The following is an 18,398-nucleotide window of genomic DNA, read 5'->3' on the forward strand; positions in this document are numbered from 1 at the left end:
TTGTTTTATTATTGTCTCTCGAACCACGAGGCGGCCATCTACCTGAGATCTCTTCTATAATACCCTTCCTTCTCTCTCGACTTCGCGACTTTGTATATTTCAACATCTTTCTTATATATTTACTATACTCCTCTTTTTATTTGTTGTTTTATTTTGTTTTATTTTTGTTGTTCTTGCTTCTGGTTCACTTGTGCAACAACTCTCCTTCTCGACTTCTATCAAACACAACCAGACCGGACCAAACGGACCTAGATCGGACCATCTTAAAACCCCCATTGGATTGGAATGGATGCCTTTTGAATATCCGTGGATTTAGGCTTCTCTTATAATCTCCCTGGATCAGACTACCTTTGCGCTCTCTCTCACTCTCACTCTTTTCCTCGTCTCATCCGGGAGAGGACCATTGGATCCCCTCTTACACAACCACCCCCAAGGACAATGTATCCGGCCATGCTACCAACACCACCACCATCGCCGGCTCCCCGCCGCTATGCTCCCGAGGATCGTCTAGGACTCGTATTAGCCAACCGGCTGGAACTCACCAGAGTCTTGGGCGTCGGAGCCTACGGCGTTGTTTACACCGCCGTGGACATTCACACCAACGAAGTCTATGCCGTCAAGGTTCTCTGCAAGGATGGTCTGGATGTCCGTCAACTCAAGTTCCAGCAGCGCGAGATTAGACTCCACCACCTGGCCAGCCAACACCCCAATGTGGTTCCCTTAGTCCGCATCATGGATTCCTTGGATTGTACCTACGTTGTCATGGAGTATTGCCCAGAAGGAGACCTGTTCTCTAACATTACCGATAAGGGAAACTTTGTCGGCAATGACTTCTTGGCCAGGAGTGTGTTCCTCCAAATCCTGGATGCTGTACAATTTTGCCATTCTCTCGGGATCTACCACCGGGACCTCAAGCCTGAGAACGTCCTCGTGACCGAAAATGGAATGACTGTCAAGCTTGCCGACTTTGGCCTGGCGACAACAGATTATTATACGACGGACTTTGGATGCGGTTCCACGTTCTACATGTCGCCTGGTAAGCGCACCCAACCACGCACCCTCTTTTTCTGGTTTTGGCCCTGTGGCTAACTTGACATGTTTATAGAATGTCAACAATCCAACGCCCGACCCTTGTCCTGCTACATGTCCGCTGCCAACGACGTCTGGAGTCTGGGCGTGATTCTTGTTAATCTAACCTGCGGTCGCAATCCATGGAAACGTGCCTCGGTCGAGGACTCCACATTCCAGGCCTACCTCAAGGACCCATTCTTCTTGAAGACTATTTTGCCTCTCTCTTCCGAGATGGTGAGTATACTGAGTCGCGTCTTTGAGCTGGACCCAATGAAGCGGATCTCCATCCCAGAGCTGCGCCAGCTCATTCTGGAGTGCCCCCGCTTCACCGAGAATCCCGTGGTCCAAACCCCCTGGGTGCCGGAACAGATCGACTACATTCCCCAGCCCCAGATGCCAATGTTCATGGGCCCCATGGAACCCCTGTATGCCCAGGCATCTGGCTCATCCTTGGACTCCGCGCAATACTCGGCCTTCTCCCAATCGGCTGCTTCCGACGGTTCGGCCATCACCGAGGATTACTCGGATTTCGATACCATGTCGCCAGCAGTTTCGGAGCAGGTCCCCGATTGCAAGGCTGTCTTCCCTTCCGTCTGCGCGGAGCCCTTCTTTCCCGCGGATCCCTTTGCTTATGGCCTCATGCACCCCAACCTCCAGGGCATGGAGATCCCCGTCTAATTGCTCCTTGCCTCACAGCTGCATGGCTTGACGCTCTTCTCTTTACATGACCATTCCTTGATCGAATGCTGCCCGATATCTCCGTTCGCATATTTCGGGTCCCCTTAACTCTCTTCTCTCTTACTTCCGCCATCGAGCGAACTCTTTTAAAAGCTGCCGAACAAACAAAAAAAGTTGATCGCGTTGATCATGATCCACTGGACTCGGCCACCAGCTTTCTTTTCCCTTTGGACATATTTACTCCATTTTTTCCCGCTGGACCACGGAGATTCCCTGGCTTCACGACCTTGCATGGACCGTTTGACCACAGTCCTATGTCTCCCTTGCGACCGGGTCTCCTTTCTTATTGTTTTAATATTTCCACACATACCTGGAGGTTTTTTTTTTACGTTTCCATTTTCTGGCGTGATAATACACTGGGAAGCACGATTTGAAGATACGCCCCTGGGAGGGCTGATGAAATACGGGGTCTTGTTTATTTTTATTTTTGGATTGGTGTATTTGGACATTTCAACCCGGCGTTGACACTTCTTATTCGATTTTTGGATTCTCTGTTTATCTTTTTTGGGAAGGCTTTTTGTTATTTTGACGACCTAAGGGTGATCTCAGTTCTTTTCTACTCATATGTGCATAGACTTTTCGCATTGGCGGGACATTTCGGGACACATCTTGTTCCCTTTCATTGATTCTTACGATATGATACCTCGGTGTGGCATGAGGAAAAACACTTCACAATTTACACCATTGAATTCTACTACTACCTCTACCTCCAGTCTCACTTGATAACGTTGTAAATTTAACCTCCTTCAAAAGACGCCCCCAACCATTTCTTAGCATCCTGTCGTGCAACGTTGCGCCGTCCGAAAACGGCCGAGACTCGATTGGGCATGAGGGGATGATGTTTCGTGTTTCGTCGTGTGATGCGGCCGCGCCACCGAGAAACCGCTGGCTGCCCAAGTGGTACGCAAGACGGGACAGATCCATTCCGAATTAACGGTAGTTGGGTCTCTAGTGAGTTAGATTAGGTTTTACACATAGAATATGACGGACCTGTGGGTTTGACGCCGAAAATGACCACTTTTGAGGCCACGGAAACGGCTGCTTTCCCACCGCCCACTGCCCCATCACACCTCTATTTTGCACCCGGCGTTTCCAATGTGAACCCATGGACCTTGGAAGGACTACCTACCCAGGTAGGTAAAGCCGAAAATAGACCAAAGGGCATTGCCTGTGTAGATTTCACTTGGGTTCTCTAGTCAGCGCGCCAATCCATCCATCGATGAATGCAACCTTCAAAGGTTACGGGTTATGCCCAGGTAAATCCCGAGATTGGATTTAGTGTGATTCTAATGGTTTTGTTCAAAGATGATGGATTATATCTGAAATACCTAAAGGGACCATGCGGACTCGAGAATATATCTAGTAGCAAGCTAAAATCCCTCTCCGCCTAATAGCTACTTGAGCCAGACATCAGGGAATGTCTCCAATCTCTTGTAGAAGCAGGGGAACACAGAGTGTGGGAAACGTGTAGTTCGAATGAATTTTCTTATAATCATAGGTGTGAAGGTCCCTGTTTTGTCATGAGGCGACGAGAGGTAGGAGTGGGAAAGAAAGGCCGAATCGGTTAGTGGCCTAGGAGCAAGTTGGGAAATTTGTGCAATATGTGCAGCAGGGTGATATAGTACATCCTAACGTCTTAACGATGATATATGTACAGCATACGGACCCTTTCAATAAAGCAGATATATATATTCAATAAATTCATTTTGCATCTATACATCCAGCTCGGAATCCGGATATATATATACACACACCGATATTACATCCAGAATCTACATATTCCGTCCACCGGTGACCCGAATCGTCTCCCCATTAACATAAGAGAACCACGGCGATGCAACACCCAGAATCGCCCTCGCAGCCTCAACGGGGGTCGCAGGCCTGCCTAGCGGGATATCAGGGTAAGTAGGAGCAGCAACCTCCTTCTTTTCCTGGTCCACAGAGCCCTTCTTAGTCGCAAGCTGCTTGCCTGGAATTCCCAGAGCAACCTTCGTGCCGTCGGGTGTGGTGATGAAAGCGCCTTCTTCCTTGGCGGCGGTGAGACGTGTCGTCACAAAGCCGAAGGCGATAGTGTTGGACCGAACACCGAAGGATGGGCCCCATTCTTTGGCGATTGTACGGGTCAGGCCGACAACACCGGCTTTCGCAACTGCATAATTGGCCTGGCCTCTGTTTTACTCGGTTAGTATGTAGGATTTAATATTTGTTGTTGTTGGGCTGTTGCGAAAGCGAGAGAGTGGAGACTGGGTCTTGGATATCGGGTACTTACGCATTGCCGTGGATGCCACTTGTGCTGCTGATGTTGATCACTACGCGCGGCTCTTGGTCTTTCACTCGGAAGTAGGGTGCTGCGGCGCGCACGAGCTGGAAGGGTGCGGTATTATGCACGGCTAGCATGGTCTCCCATTGCTTGTCTGTCATCTGTGTGGGGAATTTGGATCGTTAGTGGAATGATAGCTTGGTAGTATATATATGTTCACGCTGAGATTGTTCTCACCTTGTGAATAACACCATCCCAGGTGAACCCGGCATTGTTGATGATAATGTGGATTTTTCCATTGCCGAACTCGGCGGTTTTCTTTACCAGTTCGGTGATATAGTTGCTATCGAGGACATCGCCAACGACGGCCAGGGCACGGCCGGCCTTGGCGGAGTTGATCGCGTCAGCGACAGCGTTGGCTTTCTCTGTTTGTTTGTTAGAGATGTAGACATCGTAAAGGGTTACAATATCAATGTGTAATTATGGGTCTCATACTGGCATCGATATCAGCGACTACGACCTTAGCGCCTTCGTTTGCGAACAGTCGGGCTGCTTCGGCGCCGATGCCTTGGCCTGCACCAGTGATGATGGCTACTTGGCCTGCTAGTAGGCCGGCCGGGTAGTTGAGGTGTTCATTGACTTGACTGAGACGGTCGGAGGGAGCCATTTTTGAAATTATTGGAATGAATCAAAGGTGAGCGTTGAGCTTGTAAGAGGGGAAGGTCTTATACAAACAACCTCTCGGCTCTTGGATCGCCGAGGCTCACCGCGGACCGAGATTTTGTGGGGTATACATGGTAGAGGAGATGGGGGGGGGGGGTTTACCACAATTTATTTTGGTATACATTATAATTTACTTTCGTTACTATTATATCGTATATAGGCGATATGTTTTTCAATTTTCTGTTAATATAGCCGATCTGCGTTTACTGTCCGGCTTGTGGCATCCAACTCTTACTTCTCCGCACTCTCTACATTCTTCCTCCCTAGCGTACAGTAGCGACAGAAAACAGTTGACCTCCCGTACGTGGGTATAATTTAAAGAGACTCGTCATGCATCACTCGTCCAGATCCACAGATACACTCCCCCCATGAAGTCGACTGTAAGAACGCCGACACAGTAGCTTCATAGCCGGCGATGATGGAAAGCAGACCTTCGCTTCTGGGTGTACCGCTCGGAATATCGGGATCCAAGTCGGGAAGTAAACCGACATGCTCCGAAAGAGCCCAGTGCTGACTAGCATGCTCATCTGATAGTCTCGGTTCTGACGGACCTTCGTGGTCGCCCAACTTGGGAATTTGAACATCGGCGGCACTAGCGGTGCTTTTCAGAGCCAGTAATACATCCCGACACTGTAACAATAGTCCTCGCAGTAAGAAGTTGCGTATCTGCCTGTTTTCCTCGTGGCAGATCTCGTAGTATCCGTAGCGGATATCGACACCGTGCTCTGGCCGCGGTGCGCGAGACGTCTCTCGCGAAACCCAGTACTCAAAGAGCTGGAGGGTGAGATTGAGTACTGATATAGTCAGCAACAGGTTTGTGCTGTCTTTGGGACATTTAGTACACTGCAGGAACATCTGGCATGCGCAAAATGTGCACTTGATTGTCTGCAGGCTGTGATCGAGCCGCAGGGGCATTGATCCAACGAGCAGGTGGTTAAGCCGGTCCATATGGAATAGCTGCATATCCACACACTCGCATGGCGAAATTGGATATGGCGAAGCCACAGAACCGACTAGAGGTGGACTGGCCATCCCATCGGCCAGTTCTCCGGACAGAAATGTCGGTGTCACGGGCGTATGCGGATATCCCAGGCCGGCTGGGAGGGCAGGACATGGATCAACAAGATCTGTGAATGGGGAGCTCTCAACTGTCGTCAATTGTCCAGGACAAACAGATGACTCTAGGGTTGTTGTGTTGCCGAAGCCTCGGGGACTTTCCCAGAAGCCCGGCTGATTAGATATCAAGCAGACCTACAGGAAGGCAAATTATTAGAAAGATGCCGAATTGGTGAGTCTAAGTGAAAACTTACATCGTTGTCAATTGCTGGGTCAGGAATTTGACTGCCATAGCTATTCCCAACTAGCGGTTCCATGTCGGCCACAGGGGCAACAAGCCGACTACCGCGAAAGCCACGCATAGTAGGCTTCTCTTCTTGCAACTGGCCTAGTTTGCGGAGAGTAGCTCTGTTTTTGCTACCCTTTGGTTTACCAGATCGATTTGCAAATCCGTATTGACACTGTAGGCCGTGACGTAGGCAGCGAGTACAGACACTCTTGCCAGACAGGTTGCATTTCACCTTGGATTGCCGGCAGTTTTCACAAGCAGTTCGAAGTTTAGGTGTATCTCCGCCGGCATATGGGCTGCCATTGGACTCTGCAAGCATTTTCTGTTTGGGGCTGGTTGTGGACGGGGGGAGTTGGGGTGGGAAACACGAAGCAAGCTAGTAGGATCTCCCAATACGATATCAATGACAATACCTATAGCCCGGGGTTCGGTGATATGTGGATATAAATGGAAAGAAAAAGGGAAAAAACGGAAATTAGAAATAGAAAGCCAGATCAATACAATGATACCACACCCGTCCAATGAGGTATATACTTCACACCCCCCTCTACATCCACTCCCTTGTATATATAAACAAGCTCAAGCTTCAGAGGGAGGAAATGTCACTCTGACATTCAAATTCAGTACCGATGGCAGCCGCATAAAGAGGTCAGCCGCTGTGAAACCCCATATGCTTCCATCTGATCAACCACGCATGGGACGCAAACTGGCACCGGTATTCCGAGGTTAAAAAGAAGCATCTTCCCTCAAAATTCCTTCTTAAATCTAATACAACCTGATCTGGCAAAAGGAAAATTGCTTTGGTCGACAGCTTTCGCTATTTTTGAACACTGCTCGTGATATGAGAAAACAGGGTCCCTCAAGAGAAACCGCCTAGGGGTCCTTTTGTTGGTAGCCGTCACACCCTGATGCAACATCGTAAACGCCAATTTCGGGGTTAAGTTTCTGGGTTAGTGGAAAACCAGATGAACCTTTTACTAACAAGGGCTGTTGGTCTGTTCTCCCGCTAGGGCCTGCTCTTTCGCCAATGGAACACAAGTACAATAGCCTCGAATGGACAACGCTGGGCACCATGTGAAATAGAAGCAAAAAAAAAAGGTATCTTTTTTATCGGCTGACCGGGTCTAGTCCCTGTAAGTAAATTATGCGTTCACCGCTTCATTTCTTTCGTCATTGTGTCATTGTTGCACATACTAATTCGAGTCATCGTCAGCAGGGGGACTTTTGACCCTTGAGAGATTCTTGAACATAAGCCGCGCCACGTACGCTACAACGTGAACATTTCATTCCATGCTACCTCTGAAAAATTGCCATGAGCATGTTGTCCAACCTCTTGTGTTGCGCCAGACCCCGACTCAGCCGCGTGGAATCTGACAGGTCTCGGCAACCCCGCTGTGCCGATAATCGAATGCCTTCAACAGCCCTGTCAGGTGAGCTACTGCTGCGCAGACCACCAGCACGTGGAAGATTTGATGCGAACTCCCCACAATGTCGAATTTCCCGGGCATGAGTCGCTCAGGTACTCGGGCCGCATAGATCCCGGCTCCAAGTATATACAAGAAGCCCTGGAAAACGACCCAGTTTAGACCGATTTGCTGTTGCATGCGGTCAAGTCCAAAGAGGAAAACCCCATGGAGTACGGGGAAGACAGCAGACAAGCCCATCCCAACGAACATGGTAGCGCGGAACGGACGCCAACGAGGCGTGCGGAACCGGGGAGAAGCGGATACAATCACGCAGCCTAGCCCAATGGTACAGATCATGGCCCAGTACCTGTTTCGAAGATTGGGTACACAATAAAATCCGTAGAAGATACTAGGTACAAAGCTTCCCACAATGAGTCCCACGATACCGATATAGTCCAGTGCGTTGCCAATGCGTGCAACCACAGGTGAATGGTTTGAGACGGTGTGAAAGGTGGCGGACATGCCAAGACAGAAAGCAGCCCCCGCGAAGAAACAGGCAAAAGCGAGGATATCAGAATCGGCTGCATCCCGGTACCGCGGAGAAAGCAAGTGGTAGAGCCAGTACGCAGCGGGGGCAGCCATCACTGCTGGCAAGAGGTGGGTGTAGATGTTGACCGTCTCATTGTGAACGTAACCCAGCGATTGAAATGAACTTAAAAATGAGGACGAGGCGGGCCGATATCCAGTATGGATGTGATGGTTGTCGCGTTGCCAGTGAGGTAGATCGTCCCAATGAAGAAGTCGCTTTACCAAGTTGCGAGCCTCCTCCCCGACTGTAGTCATCTCGGTAGGCTGACTATCTACCGACGCTTTCTGGTGTTCAATAGGGCGACGTTGGTGAGGCATGATCACATGCGATATGCAGGTATGTAAGTATGCAATGAGTTACAGAAATGTTTTGAAGTTGACCAACGATAGAACAAGTAAGACAAGTCAGCAGATAAAAATCCTTAGGAAAAAAAAAGGAAAAAAAAAAAAAAATGAGTTAAATATAAAAAAGATGAAGATAAAAAAAGAAATGCCAGCTGTTGGGCAGTTCAACATAGGCCGTGTTGGGGAAAGCCTCGGCGTGGGAGAAAGCAAACAAGACAAACACCATATCAACTCCAATGACGGTTGATATCATCCTATGTCACCACATGTCAACACATGGAAAGATGAGTCGCTTACGCCCAGTATCTGACTCCCTGGAAAATGTTGGATTCGTTTCAAAGGGGGATAAGAAGTGCGTTTGAGATGCGCAATCTTCCGAGCCAAGACTAATATGCTAACATCGGCAGACTGTTGGACCATAAGATTCAGACGCAGTACTTCGACAAAATAGTCGATCGATACATGCGATTTTGTGCCCAGCACTCGAAAGACCTTGATGCAGCATTGGGCTCCCTCCCAACAAGTCCCTCTAACGATGCGACTTCCAATCCGCCCGCTTCCCAGTCGCCCTTGAAATTACACCCCGCACAGAAGGGTGTCCCGCCACCATCAACAGAGCTATCCACACTCCTTCTCTCCCTTCGGAAGCTGCGCGAAGCCGTTCTGGCAACAGCTACAACTACACCGGCAGAATTCTCACAGCGGATTCATGTCTTCTCCATTCGTTTATCTATTCTTGCGCATCACCCACCGTCATACTTCCCCTCTCTACGATACGTTCTGGATAAACTGCACTCCACATCTCACCCATTACCCGGCGCTGAAGCCACGGAGCTGGTCACATACTTGATTCTCGATTATGCCTGCCGGCAAGGAGATATGATTGCGGCATTTGAATTACGCGCCCGGGCGCGGAAAGAGCATTCCTATCAGTCCCAAACAGTAGATAAGGTTTTGGCTGCCTTAATGCACGATAATTGGGTGGTATTCTGGCAATTACACAACAGCGTGGATTCTCACATCCGCGCAGTGATGAATTGGGCCGCAGACCGAGTTCGCAGACATGCGCTCAAGGCCGTGGGCAGTGCCTATCTCAGCGTGCACATCAGTTGGATCTTGGGCGGCTGTACAGGAGACGAACAGAGTTGGACATGGGAGAAATTGGTTGAGCAAGAGAAGCTTCGCTGGGAACGGGAAGGTGATAGGATTATCATCAAGCGACTGAAGCAGAGGGCCCCTCCCAAGGCGGAGCCAAGTGCATCGAGTGCATGAGTACATGTCGGACTAGACTTTCTTTGGACAAGAGCATTTAGTGGCGTTCGTTTCATTGCATGGCGTTGGTTGGGAAAACGTCGTATCATTAGCAGACGGATATCATTCACGGAGTATTAATTATCATTTAGATCGAGTGCAGACAGATTGAATCCAATGGCCCCCTGGGCGAAGTGATTTTCAATTTGAAGTCTTATAACTTTAGGTCTGAGTTTGGCCGATCTAAATTTGTCTGTCCGATGACAGGCTGTTTTGAGATCGTATCAGCCAGCTGTCCCTTCATGTGAGTCGCTCTGTCGGTACAAAGCTCGTAGACCGTCGACAAATTGAATATCAAACTACCAAACGAATGGTTGGATGAGACCTGGGCCTCAAGGAGCTGACGAGACTAGGAACAAACAATCAGTCAATGCGTTCAAAGCACCCTTCAAATAGGTGTATGGGATAACGGGATCAAATACCTCATCCAGCTGTCCAGTGTAGAGAAGACACACAGCCAGGTTTTGAGCTACCAGAGCCCCATCCGTCCTTGTCCTATCCTCCCCGAGAACGCGCCACTCAGCCACTGCGTCAACGAAGCGACCATCTGACATGCTTATCAGTGGCTTCAATAAAGCAGCCTCTTTCGTCTCATTAGAATAACCAAATACCTGGCTTGCTGCGTCCAGATCACCAATCCGCAAAAGCAAAAGCGCCTTCCTCAACTTTGTTATGTTAGACTCTGACCCAGGTGCCCGGAGGCTATCAAGCGATCTCCTGGCTGAATCGAAATCACCCATCTCTATAAGCGCATTCACACCCCTAATCCCAAGATCTGCCAATCGCTGTTTCCATAATTCTCGCTCATCTTCAGTAGCTTCGCTTCTCATGATCTCTCGGCGCGCTTCCAGGCCGATCTCGTACAGGCCGCCAATACTTCGGCGAGAATCACCAAAGCCTATACTCTGGAGTCTAACGGCCAGTACGCGAAGTGGCCATGGAACAATATGACGAGGATCTTGTTCATGTTCATGTTCATGTTCTGAGTCTTTATCATTATCGGTCGCAGCTGATTCAGGCTTGAGATCGATATAATAGAACGCTGAAGTCAAATCTTCTAGGGCTTTCGATTCCTGTGCTGCGAGAACTGTATTGCCCGACAGATCCAAGCTGGCCAGGCGCGTGTAGAAAAGGGAAAAGATGATCTTTATATCCGTCGGAGATATCAAAGACGAGGTTAAGATAGAAGCGGAGAAATGGGCCGCAATGAGGAATCGACCCTCGGCTAATAGCTTTTCGAGGGTGCCTAGTGAAGTTGATAAAGGCTCCCCTGGGTTGAGGATAAGGAATTCGGATCGTAGTGGCGGAGGGATGTCAAGATGAGAGAGGGTATGGAAGTTGCTATGCCGGAGTAAAAACGATAGGTCTTTTTCTAAACCTTCTGGTAGATTGTCTGGCGCAAGCGGATCCAACTCGTAGAAGGATGATCCAGAAAAGGTGTCGTTGGCAGCAAGCATTGATTTGTGTTTGATAGGGGAGGTGGGTGTTTCGGGGAGAGCGAGAGGGCTGGATCATGTAAGAGAAAAGATATAGCGGTGGAAGCCAAGGTATCATGCTCACTCGTCTGATGCATCTAAAGGACCTCTGGTCGAGCTGCGGGGCCGAGAAGCTGCATAGGCAATCAGTAAGGGTCAGTTGAAGTGTGAGGGGAATGAAGTGAACAATTACACCTGGATATATTCCGAATGTGCTTGTCTGGTGCTGAATCCATCTCTAGAGCCTTTGGAGTGTTTCTGAGATCAATTAGAAACAAAAGTAGAGTAACCTTGGAAGTATTCTACTTGAAGTCGAAGCAAAACACCCGATAAGCTATCGGATTCTGCCAGGGCGGTAAATTCCGGATCTGGCGACTTGGCCGCGATCTGGCGTTGCCGAATGCAACAAGCTGTCAGCCATACGTTCCCTACTCCTTTCTTTTCTCTTTTCTGTTCATTGATCTTCGCTCGGATCTTTTACCGCTCCTTAATTTATTAATTGACTCGTGGGTCTTCAAAATGGCGGCGGCCAAGAACAAGTACTCGGTCATTCTTCCCACCTACAATGAGCGGAGGAACCTCCCTATCATTATCTGGCTGATCCAGAGGACCTTCAATGAGGAGTATGCGCTTGAGATTATATAAATTAAGAGTGCTGGGGCTAATGTCGGTTTTTTTTAATTATAGGAAGCTGGATTGGGAGGTTATTATCGTCGACGACGGATCCCCTGACGGCACCCTCGAGATCGCGAAGCAGCTCCAGAAACTCTATGGCCCGGAACACATCATCCTCAAGCCCCGCCAGGGCAAGCTCGGTCTGGGTACAGCTTACGTCCACGGGTTGAAATATGCCACCGGCAACTTTGTTATCATCATGGACGCCGACTTCAGCCACCACCCTAAGTTCATCCCTGAGATGATCCGAATTCAAAAAGAGTCCGACGCCGACATCGTGACCGGAACCAGATATGCGAACCGTGGAGACATCAAGGGTGGTGTCTACGGCTGGGACTTGTTCCGCAAGTTCACTTCGCGCACTGCCAACCTCATCGCAGACGTCATGTTGATGCCCGGTGTGAGTGACTTGACTGGTAGCTTCCGGCTGTACAAGAAGTCAGTGCTGGAGAAGGTTATCCTCAAGACCGAGAGCAAGGGCTACAGCTTCCAGATGGAGATGATGGTCCGTGCTAAGGCAATGGGCTACAAGGTGTCCGAGTGTCCGATTACTTTCGTCGACCGTCTGTACGGCGAGAGCAAGCTGGGTGGATCCGAGATTGTCGAGTACCTCAAGGGCGTGTTGAGCTTGTGGGTCAAGGTCTAAATCGGGCCTTGCCACAGGGACTTTGGTGCCCCAATGCTTCGATTCATCTTTGCTTCAAGCCCGACATGGTATCATGCCTGGACTTGCCTACTGCCCGTGCTGTGATATACCCCTTTCTGACCCCCGTTATTCTGAATCCGTGCACTTCTGGGTGGTGTTTCAATGACCTGTTTATTGTCGATATCAATTCAACGTTCTCTTGTCTTCTGGATTTCACATTTCTATGCTTCAATACCATCAACCTCCAGCGCTTAGAGGGCCTGGAGGTATCGTAGAACTCGCTCAATGAGGTCCTGCTGACCTTCGTCATGAACATTGTGGCTGGCTCCAGGAATGACCCCGCTGTTTTCCGCATCCCACTTGGCGCCTCCCGCTTCGGTGGCCTGCTGCCATCTCCGCAACAGCTTTTCCTTGTCCACCCAATGCGGGCAATACTCATCTTCACCAGAATACAAGACCAATAGCTTTGATTTGACAATGCCCTGGGTGCCCACTTTCCCAAAGGTCTCTTGCAAACGCTTATCACTCAAGTCGGAGCTGAAGAGATCGTCCTCAGATGGGTTGTCGGGGCTGTGAGGGCTGACCAGACTCAAGAATCTCCGGGCACTGAGAGGTGTGTCAGGAGGATACGAGAGCTTCGCAGTCAAGTTCAATGGTAGAATTGTGTCGTTCTTCTCTGCTGTGTAAGGTTGCTCTTTGGAAAAGCCCACAAGCTGATCGTAGACCTTTCGAAGCTCGTCGGGCTGCGGAGAGGAATCGATAATAGCCTGCAGACCCTCTCTATCAGAGGCAGGCGCTTGCATAATAGCACCATCAAGCTCAGGGCGGACCATGTGCTGAAGGCCGAAATCAAAGTCCTTGTGCGGCACGGGGTTCGGCGAATAAAGGTAGTGGAGCACGTCCTGGCTTCCGGTCGAATGTCCCATGATCGCAATCTTTCCGGCTTTTGCCAGTGCACCGGGTTGGCGTGACGCCTTGAGATCGCGAATGAACCGCACACATTGCCCGATTTCTTCTACATCGCGATCAAGGCTTCCGACTCCCCATCCGGCATAGGAGGACGACAGTAGGACAGAGAAGACTGACCATTCCGTATTTTCTAGAGCTTTGGCTAGCTTGGCGACATAAGGAACAGTGCAGAATCCATCTGTCAATCCGCCCACGAAGATAAGGCTATTTATCTTGTTGATGCCCTCTGTTGGTGGGGTGAACTCAAAGGCCACGAGTTTGGGAGCCTGCGGGCGTTAGCTTGGCATGTAGAATGAATAGCGTAGGATATACATATTCATGGAGGACACCGCTGTGCGACGCCCCGCGACTAGCTTGTGACGACATGATAGAAACGTGGTGGTTGTTGAAAAGGTGAGACTCGACGAAGGTGGGAGATCAGCAGTTGACGTTATCTTGCAGGCGGGGTCGACCAGGTTTGCCTTACAAAGTACATTTGTAATCTGATCTCATGGACTTGAACATTTTGTTTATATCTTCAAGTAGATTATGCCAATGACATTTGCTCTATAACATACGGAGTCCTCCGTCCAGCGGCTCATACTACACGTTTTAGGCCTAGCCACGTCCACACCGTCGCCAAGGACGACCCGCGTGAACCCTATACGATGTACCTCGTATGTCTGACATCCAAAACCCCTCTGCTCATCAAGATGTGAGATTTCACTCATTTTTTTACCATGAAACCGACTGCAAAGATACGATTTTGTATGAGAAGCGCAAGACCAACTACAAAATGCCGACATATCGGAACTTCAAGCTCGCGGGTCGATCAAACAATGCGGCTCTCGGACGGGAGGACCCTAGGCTATGCCGAATATGGCTGTGAAACAGGCCATCCGCTAATGTTCATACATGGTTATCCTCAATGCCGTCTTGAGGCTTCAGCGATAGACCACATATTTCGCCAGCGCGAAATTCATGTGATTGCCCCGGAGCGCCCAGGCTTCGGCGTCTCCACGGTCCAACCCAACCGACGCATTATAGACTGGCCCACCGATGTTCAAGCACTGGCTCACCACCTCAGACTCTCCCGTTTTGCAATCATGGGCGGCTTCGGCGGCGGGCCCTATGCATTGGCGTGCGCGCAGATGCTCCCTCAAGACATGATGTCCGCAGTCGGTGTACTTGCTGGAGCGGGCAACTGGAGGGCTGGGGCTCATCATATGCCTTGGATCTATCGTGCGTCTATGCTAGCGGCAGAACACTGGCCAGCTGGACTTCGGGTTTTGTTGACCTTTGTGGTGTGGATGCTTAGAAATGGGCTGAATACACAATTGGCAACTCGAAGAGTCAATGAGTACCTCACAAAGGACCAGGACCAACATAACGGATCAGTCGAGGAACGAAGAGCTCAATTGCTACGCTTATTATTTGAGCCTTTTGCACAGGGCGCTGGCCCTGCTGCATATGAGGCGAAGCTATTGTCACAAGACTGAGGCATCGAGTTCGGCGACATTACTTACAACAACCTCCACATCTGGCATGCTGAAAAAGATTGGAATTCGCCGCTACCCATGACGGAGTACTACGTCAAACTTCTTTCGAACAACCCATCTTTTAAAGTATTCGAAGACGATACACACTTCACGATTCATAGGCATCTGGACGAGATCCTCCCGGAGCTGATTCCCGAGAGCTCATAGCATTACAGCAAGAGCCCAGATGGGCCACTGCTTTAGGAAAAAGAGCGCGTGGCACTATAATTCTCTGTTGTAATTATAGCATACCATGTACATTTACTCCACTAAATCACTTGTCGATATATTTTGCTGGTAGATCTATGGGGATAGGCATGCCGTAGCACCTTACACACAGTTTCTGTTGGAATGGCGGAGTGACATATTATTCTGGCGATCAAACAGTGATGCCGTTTCACTATTATTAAACTCCGAAGACCTCAGTTTCTGAGCTGTGTTACCGCTGTCAGGCGTTGATATCAACTCCATAGCTGTTGTCACAAAGACACAAGACCAATGAAATTTCCAAGGCTGCTGTGTACCATATGAGGTTACCAAGTCTCTGGGTTAGGAAGGTGGTATGTACATAATTCTACACAACACCTTGGATGATCTAGATATATAATTGTAGTGCACGTTGTTGGGAAATGGTGATACTATGATGGGATGGTCAGGAAGTGACTGTTTGGTGAGTTCCCATATTAGGCGACCTCACCACCAACCGCTAAAATATTAGAATAGAGAACTAAAGCCATTTAGAACTGCAATATTAATTCCTTTGTTAGTAAATGAGAAACGTAGTCGACAAATTGGTCAAGATGACAGCTTGATCTTGTAATGCCTGAAAGCTAAGGCATGAAGGCTAACCATGTTAGGACTAGTGTCACCGCCCTTGACCTTCGTGTATTGCTGAAGCTTCTCTATTTCTCAAACCAAATAGCGGACGTCTCAATACACAAGATCGCAGCTGCATTGCTCAGTAAAACGTCTACTACTGAGTTTTGGATAATCTGAGACACTTTACGCATGCGCACCACTGGTGTAATTAGCTGTTGTTAACGACGCGACGTATCTAAGCAACATGCCTTCCGGCCGCAGATCTGGCCGCTTCAAAGGTCCCAGGGCGGTTTACATTGATGATCCATTTAAGGCGGCTGGGATCAGTGATGACGAGGACTCGACCAAGCAGGAGAGTTCTCGCAAGGGGAAAAAGAAGGGAGCTCCGACAGAAGATTCAGCCTCAGATAATGAATTTGTTGCTGGCTCGGGTGAAGAAGCCGATGAGGGAATTGAGGAAGAAGACGAGCTAGAAGATGAGCCCGAAGAGGAGGTAGAAGAAGAATTTGGACTAGAAGCGGATGCCTCTGACCCCGAAGAAATGGAGGTCGACGGCATCGAGAATACTCCTAGGAAAGGGCGCTCGATCCCGTTCCAACACGACGTGAGCGTCAAAAAGCGAAGGGCTGATGGAACAGTTGTGCCATCCGCCGAAGAGACACACACTCGTGGCATCATCGAACCCAGAGATCACTTGTCTAAAGGCACTTATTACACTCTCACTTTCGGTTCTGACGATCGAGACCTGATGCCAGCCGTCCACTTCCGAATGCGATGGAACAAGGGCATAGATGCGGTCTTTCCGTCTCGCTACACCTTGGAGGAGACAGAGAAGAAGCCTGAATACCTGTACGGGCCCACGTTTGGGGTTCACCCAGATGATGCTATGAAAGAAAGCACCCGTGGATGGGACTGGTACTACGACCAGGACACTGGGGAGAGATTCCGGAAAAGACAGCGCATTGAGACGATTGAAGAGTCAATGGCATTCCAAAATTACCTGCCTCAGTCAGATACGCGAAAACATGGCATTTTACTGGGGCCGCATGATAATCAACAACTATTCAAACTGGGGTATCATGAGTCCTTTGATTATGGAAAGGCCTGGGAGAAACCAGGCCCCAAAGCAGGTGGATCAGGAACTGGGACCAAAAGGATTCGGGAAGGTTGGATGTTAAACATCGGGCAAAAGGCACATTGCATGACTTGGGCTCCAAACCAGAATGGCCTCACGCAGTATCTTGCCGTGGCGGCGCCGATCACAGAAGATCAGAAAAAACAGTACAAATCTGAAGAAAGTGAGCCTATCTCATCGTTTCAACCCTTGGAGCCTTTCCCTAGCGCTCTGCAGATTTGGGAGTTCAAAGCCAAACCGAGTGAGACTCCTACAATGACCCTCGATATGGAATCCAAACCATGGCTTCGACAAGTCTTGTGTGCTGACTGGGGGGACTTGAGACGCATGGTATGGTGCAATTTGCCCCGGACCGAACGAGTGGAGGACGAAGAAGAAGAACACGCATCCATTGGTCTACTCGCAACAGTTTGGGGAGATGGATATGTCAGAATTTTGGATATAAAAACAAGTAGAGGGTCACAAGAAACCGAATTCCGTGAGTACCCCTTTCGAGAGATTCTTACGAGTCCCGCTAATGCGCAAGATATAGTCAAAATCAAATCGCCTGCGTTCGAGGCAAAACCGCCATCAACAGTTTGCACATGTGTCACCTGGCTATCCCCCAGTGATCTTGCAGTGGGCTGCGGTAATGGTTTTGTGGCCATCTGGAACATCGAACCTTCCTCTGCGTCTGAACCCACACCTTATTTCTATCGGCCACTCCACGCCACTTACATACTCAGTATCACATCGGCATACCCGGTCCATCCCCAACTAATGATCACCATCGCTATGGATGGCGAAACAAGGATGTGGTCGGTCCTCGACCCCACCAGTGAAATAGCCTCAACGGGCCGCATGCGAGGGGCCTCTCCCTACATCAGTTATTCTCCCATCTGCCAGTCCGTTGTTGCTGGGGACGAAAATGAATTCGCTCGCGTGATTCCAATTCGACGATTTTTTACCACCACCACCATTGCGCGGCTCAGCAGCACCATCTCGGCCATGGCGCAATGCAGCAATCATCATCCCTGTGCCCTATTTGGCAGTACCGCAGGTGAGGTCGTAGGAACAAACCCCTTCCGACGAGTGATTTACAACAAGGAGCAAATCTGGCAGCAGATATGGTTTACACATGAATGGATTCCCACCTCCAAGACAGACACTGTGGGCACTAGTCGGTTTCATGACGGATACCGGGCAGAGAACCAGAAGCTGGCAACGCACAAGCTGTTCGAGACCAACCCCGTCAATGGGATGGGGACCTCGACGATCTACGAAGAAAACACTCATGTCACAGCCCTCGGGTGGAACCCCAACCGCCCTTGTGCAGCGTGGGCCAGCGCTGCGCTGGGGTGTGGATTGGTAAGAGTGGAAGATCTTGCCATCTAGT

The 18,398-nt window shown here is 49.6% G+C and overlaps 10 protein-coding genes across 10 annotated transcripts; 5 read left to right on the forward strand and 5 right to left on the reverse strand.

The window, feature by feature from the left end:
- Positions 1–115: 115 nt before the first annotated feature.
- Positions 116–2,506, forward strand: N7455_006636 (serine/threonine-protein kinase). Its single transcript, XM_040958347.2, has 2 exons — positions 116–1,036; positions 1,106–2,506. The coding sequence occupies exons 1-2, from the start codon at positions 439–441 to the stop codon at positions 1,747–1,749; spliced, it is 1,242 nt and encodes a 413-aa protein (XP_040811266.2). The 5' UTR covers positions 116–438; the 3' UTR covers positions 1,750–2,506.
- Positions 2,507–3,581: 1,075 nt separating this feature from the next.
- N7455_006637 (SDR family NAD(P)-dependent oxidoreductase) lies at positions 3,582–4,736 on the reverse strand (the record flags this gene model as incomplete). Its single annotated transcript, XM_040958314.1, has 4 exons — positions 3,582–3,978; positions 4,079–4,230; positions 4,307–4,494; positions 4,565–4,736. 4 exons carry the CDS (start codon positions 4,734–4,736, stop codon positions 3,582–3,584), a joined length of 909 nt encoding a protein of 302 aa, XP_040811285.1.
- A 371-nt stretch (positions 4,737–5,107) lies between these two features.
- On the reverse strand, positions 5,108–6,456 carry N7455_006638 (Zn(II)2Cys6 transcription factor domain-containing protein; the record flags this gene model as incomplete). The annotated part of the gene is made up of 2 exons (XM_040958399.2): positions 5,108–6,043; positions 6,103–6,456. The coding sequence occupies 2 exons, from the start codon at positions 6,454–6,456 to the stop codon at positions 5,108–5,110; spliced, it is 1,290 nt and encodes a 429-aa protein (XP_040811241.2).
- A 1,036-nt stretch (positions 6,457–7,492) lies between these two features.
- On the reverse strand, positions 7,493–8,449 carry N7455_006639 (hemolysin III family protein; the record flags this gene model as incomplete). The annotated part of the gene is made up of 1 exon (XM_040958327.2): positions 7,493–8,449. One exon carries the CDS (start codon positions 8,447–8,449, stop codon positions 7,493–7,495), a length of 957 nt encoding a protein of 318 aa, XP_040811249.1.
- Positions 8,450–8,624: 175 nt separating this feature from the next.
- N7455_006640 (uncharacterized protein) lies at positions 8,625–9,748 on the forward strand (the record flags this gene model as incomplete). The annotated part of the gene is made up of 2 exons (XM_040958277.2): positions 8,625–8,828; positions 8,884–9,748. Exons 1-2 carry the CDS (start codon positions 8,713–8,715, stop codon positions 9,746–9,748), a joined length of 981 nt encoding a protein of 326 aa, XP_040811167.2. The 5' UTR covers positions 8,625–8,712.
- Positions 9,749–9,941: 193 nt separating this feature from the next.
- N7455_006641 (uncharacterized protein) lies at positions 9,942–11,523 on the reverse strand (the record flags this gene model as incomplete). Its single annotated transcript, XM_065605398.1, has 4 exons — positions 11,456–11,523; positions 11,348–11,396; positions 10,198–11,293; positions 9,942–10,136 (listed from the first exon to the last, which is right to left on the reverse strand). The coding sequence occupies exons 1-4, from the start codon at positions 11,496–11,498 to the stop codon at positions 9,942–9,944; spliced, it is 1,383 nt and encodes a 460-aa protein (XP_065461252.1). The 5' UTR covers positions 11,499–11,523.
- A 153-nt stretch (positions 11,524–11,676) lies between these two features.
- N7455_006642 (dolichyl-phosphate beta-D-mannosyltransferase) lies at positions 11,677–12,600 on the forward strand. The gene is made up of 2 exons (XM_040958360.2): positions 11,677–11,885; positions 11,950–12,600. The coding sequence occupies exons 1-2, from the start codon at positions 11,782–11,784 to the stop codon at positions 12,581–12,583; spliced, it is 738 nt and encodes a 245-aa protein (XP_040811176.1). The 5' UTR covers positions 11,677–11,781; the 3' UTR covers positions 12,584–12,600.
- A 234-nt stretch (positions 12,601–12,834) lies between these two features.
- Positions 12,835–13,918, reverse strand: N7455_006643 (uncharacterized protein; the record flags this gene model as incomplete). Its single annotated transcript, XM_040958312.2, has 2 exons — positions 12,835–13,818; positions 13,865–13,918. 2 exons carry the CDS (start codon positions 13,916–13,918, stop codon positions 12,835–12,837), a joined length of 1,038 nt encoding a protein of 345 aa, XP_040811240.2.
- Positions 13,919–14,370: 452 nt separating this feature from the next.
- On the forward strand, positions 14,371–15,030 carry N7455_006644 (alpha/beta fold hydrolase; the record flags this gene model as incomplete). Its single annotated transcript, XM_040958295.2, has 1 exon — positions 14,371–15,030. One exon carries the CDS (start codon positions 14,371–14,373, stop codon positions 15,028–15,030), a length of 660 nt encoding a protein of 219 aa, XP_040811153.2.
- A 1,102-nt stretch (positions 15,031–16,132) lies between these two features.
- Positions 16,133–18,397, forward strand: N7455_006645 (transcription factor TFIIIC subunit TFC6; the record flags this gene model as incomplete). Its single annotated transcript, XM_065605399.1, has 2 exons — positions 16,133–17,501; positions 17,556–18,397. 2 exons carry the CDS (start codon positions 16,133–16,135, stop codon positions 18,395–18,397), a joined length of 2,211 nt encoding a protein of 736 aa, XP_065461253.1.
- Between the last annotated feature and the right edge of the window lies 1 nt (position 18,398).

This window comes from Penicillium solitum, assembly GCF_028829755.1.
Source record: "Penicillium solitum strain IBT 25940 chromosome Unknown utg000004l_segment0_segment0, whole genome shotgun sequence".
Classification (NCBI taxonomy): Eukaryota; Fungi; Ascomycota; class Eurotiomycetes; order Eurotiales; family Aspergillaceae; genus Penicillium; species Penicillium solitum.

Excerpts from the sequence above, each read along its gene's own strand:
- N7455_006642 (XM_040958360.2), top strand. The coding sequence starts at position 11,782 with ATGGCGGCGGCCAAGAACAAGTACTCGGTCATTCTTCCCACCTACAAT. Across the intron at positions 11,886-11,949 it reads CAGAGGACCTTCAATGAGGA|GAAGCTGGATTGGGAGGTTA; the intron begins GTATGCGCTTGA and ends TTTTAATTATAG.
- N7455_006636 (XM_040958347.2), top strand. The coding sequence starts at position 439 with ATGTATCCGGCCATGCTACCAACACCACCACCATCGCCGGCTCCCCGC. Across the intron at positions 1,037-1,105 it reads CACGTTCTACATGTCGCCTG|AATGTCAACAATCCAACGCC; the intron begins GTAAGCGCACCC and ends ACATGTTTATAG.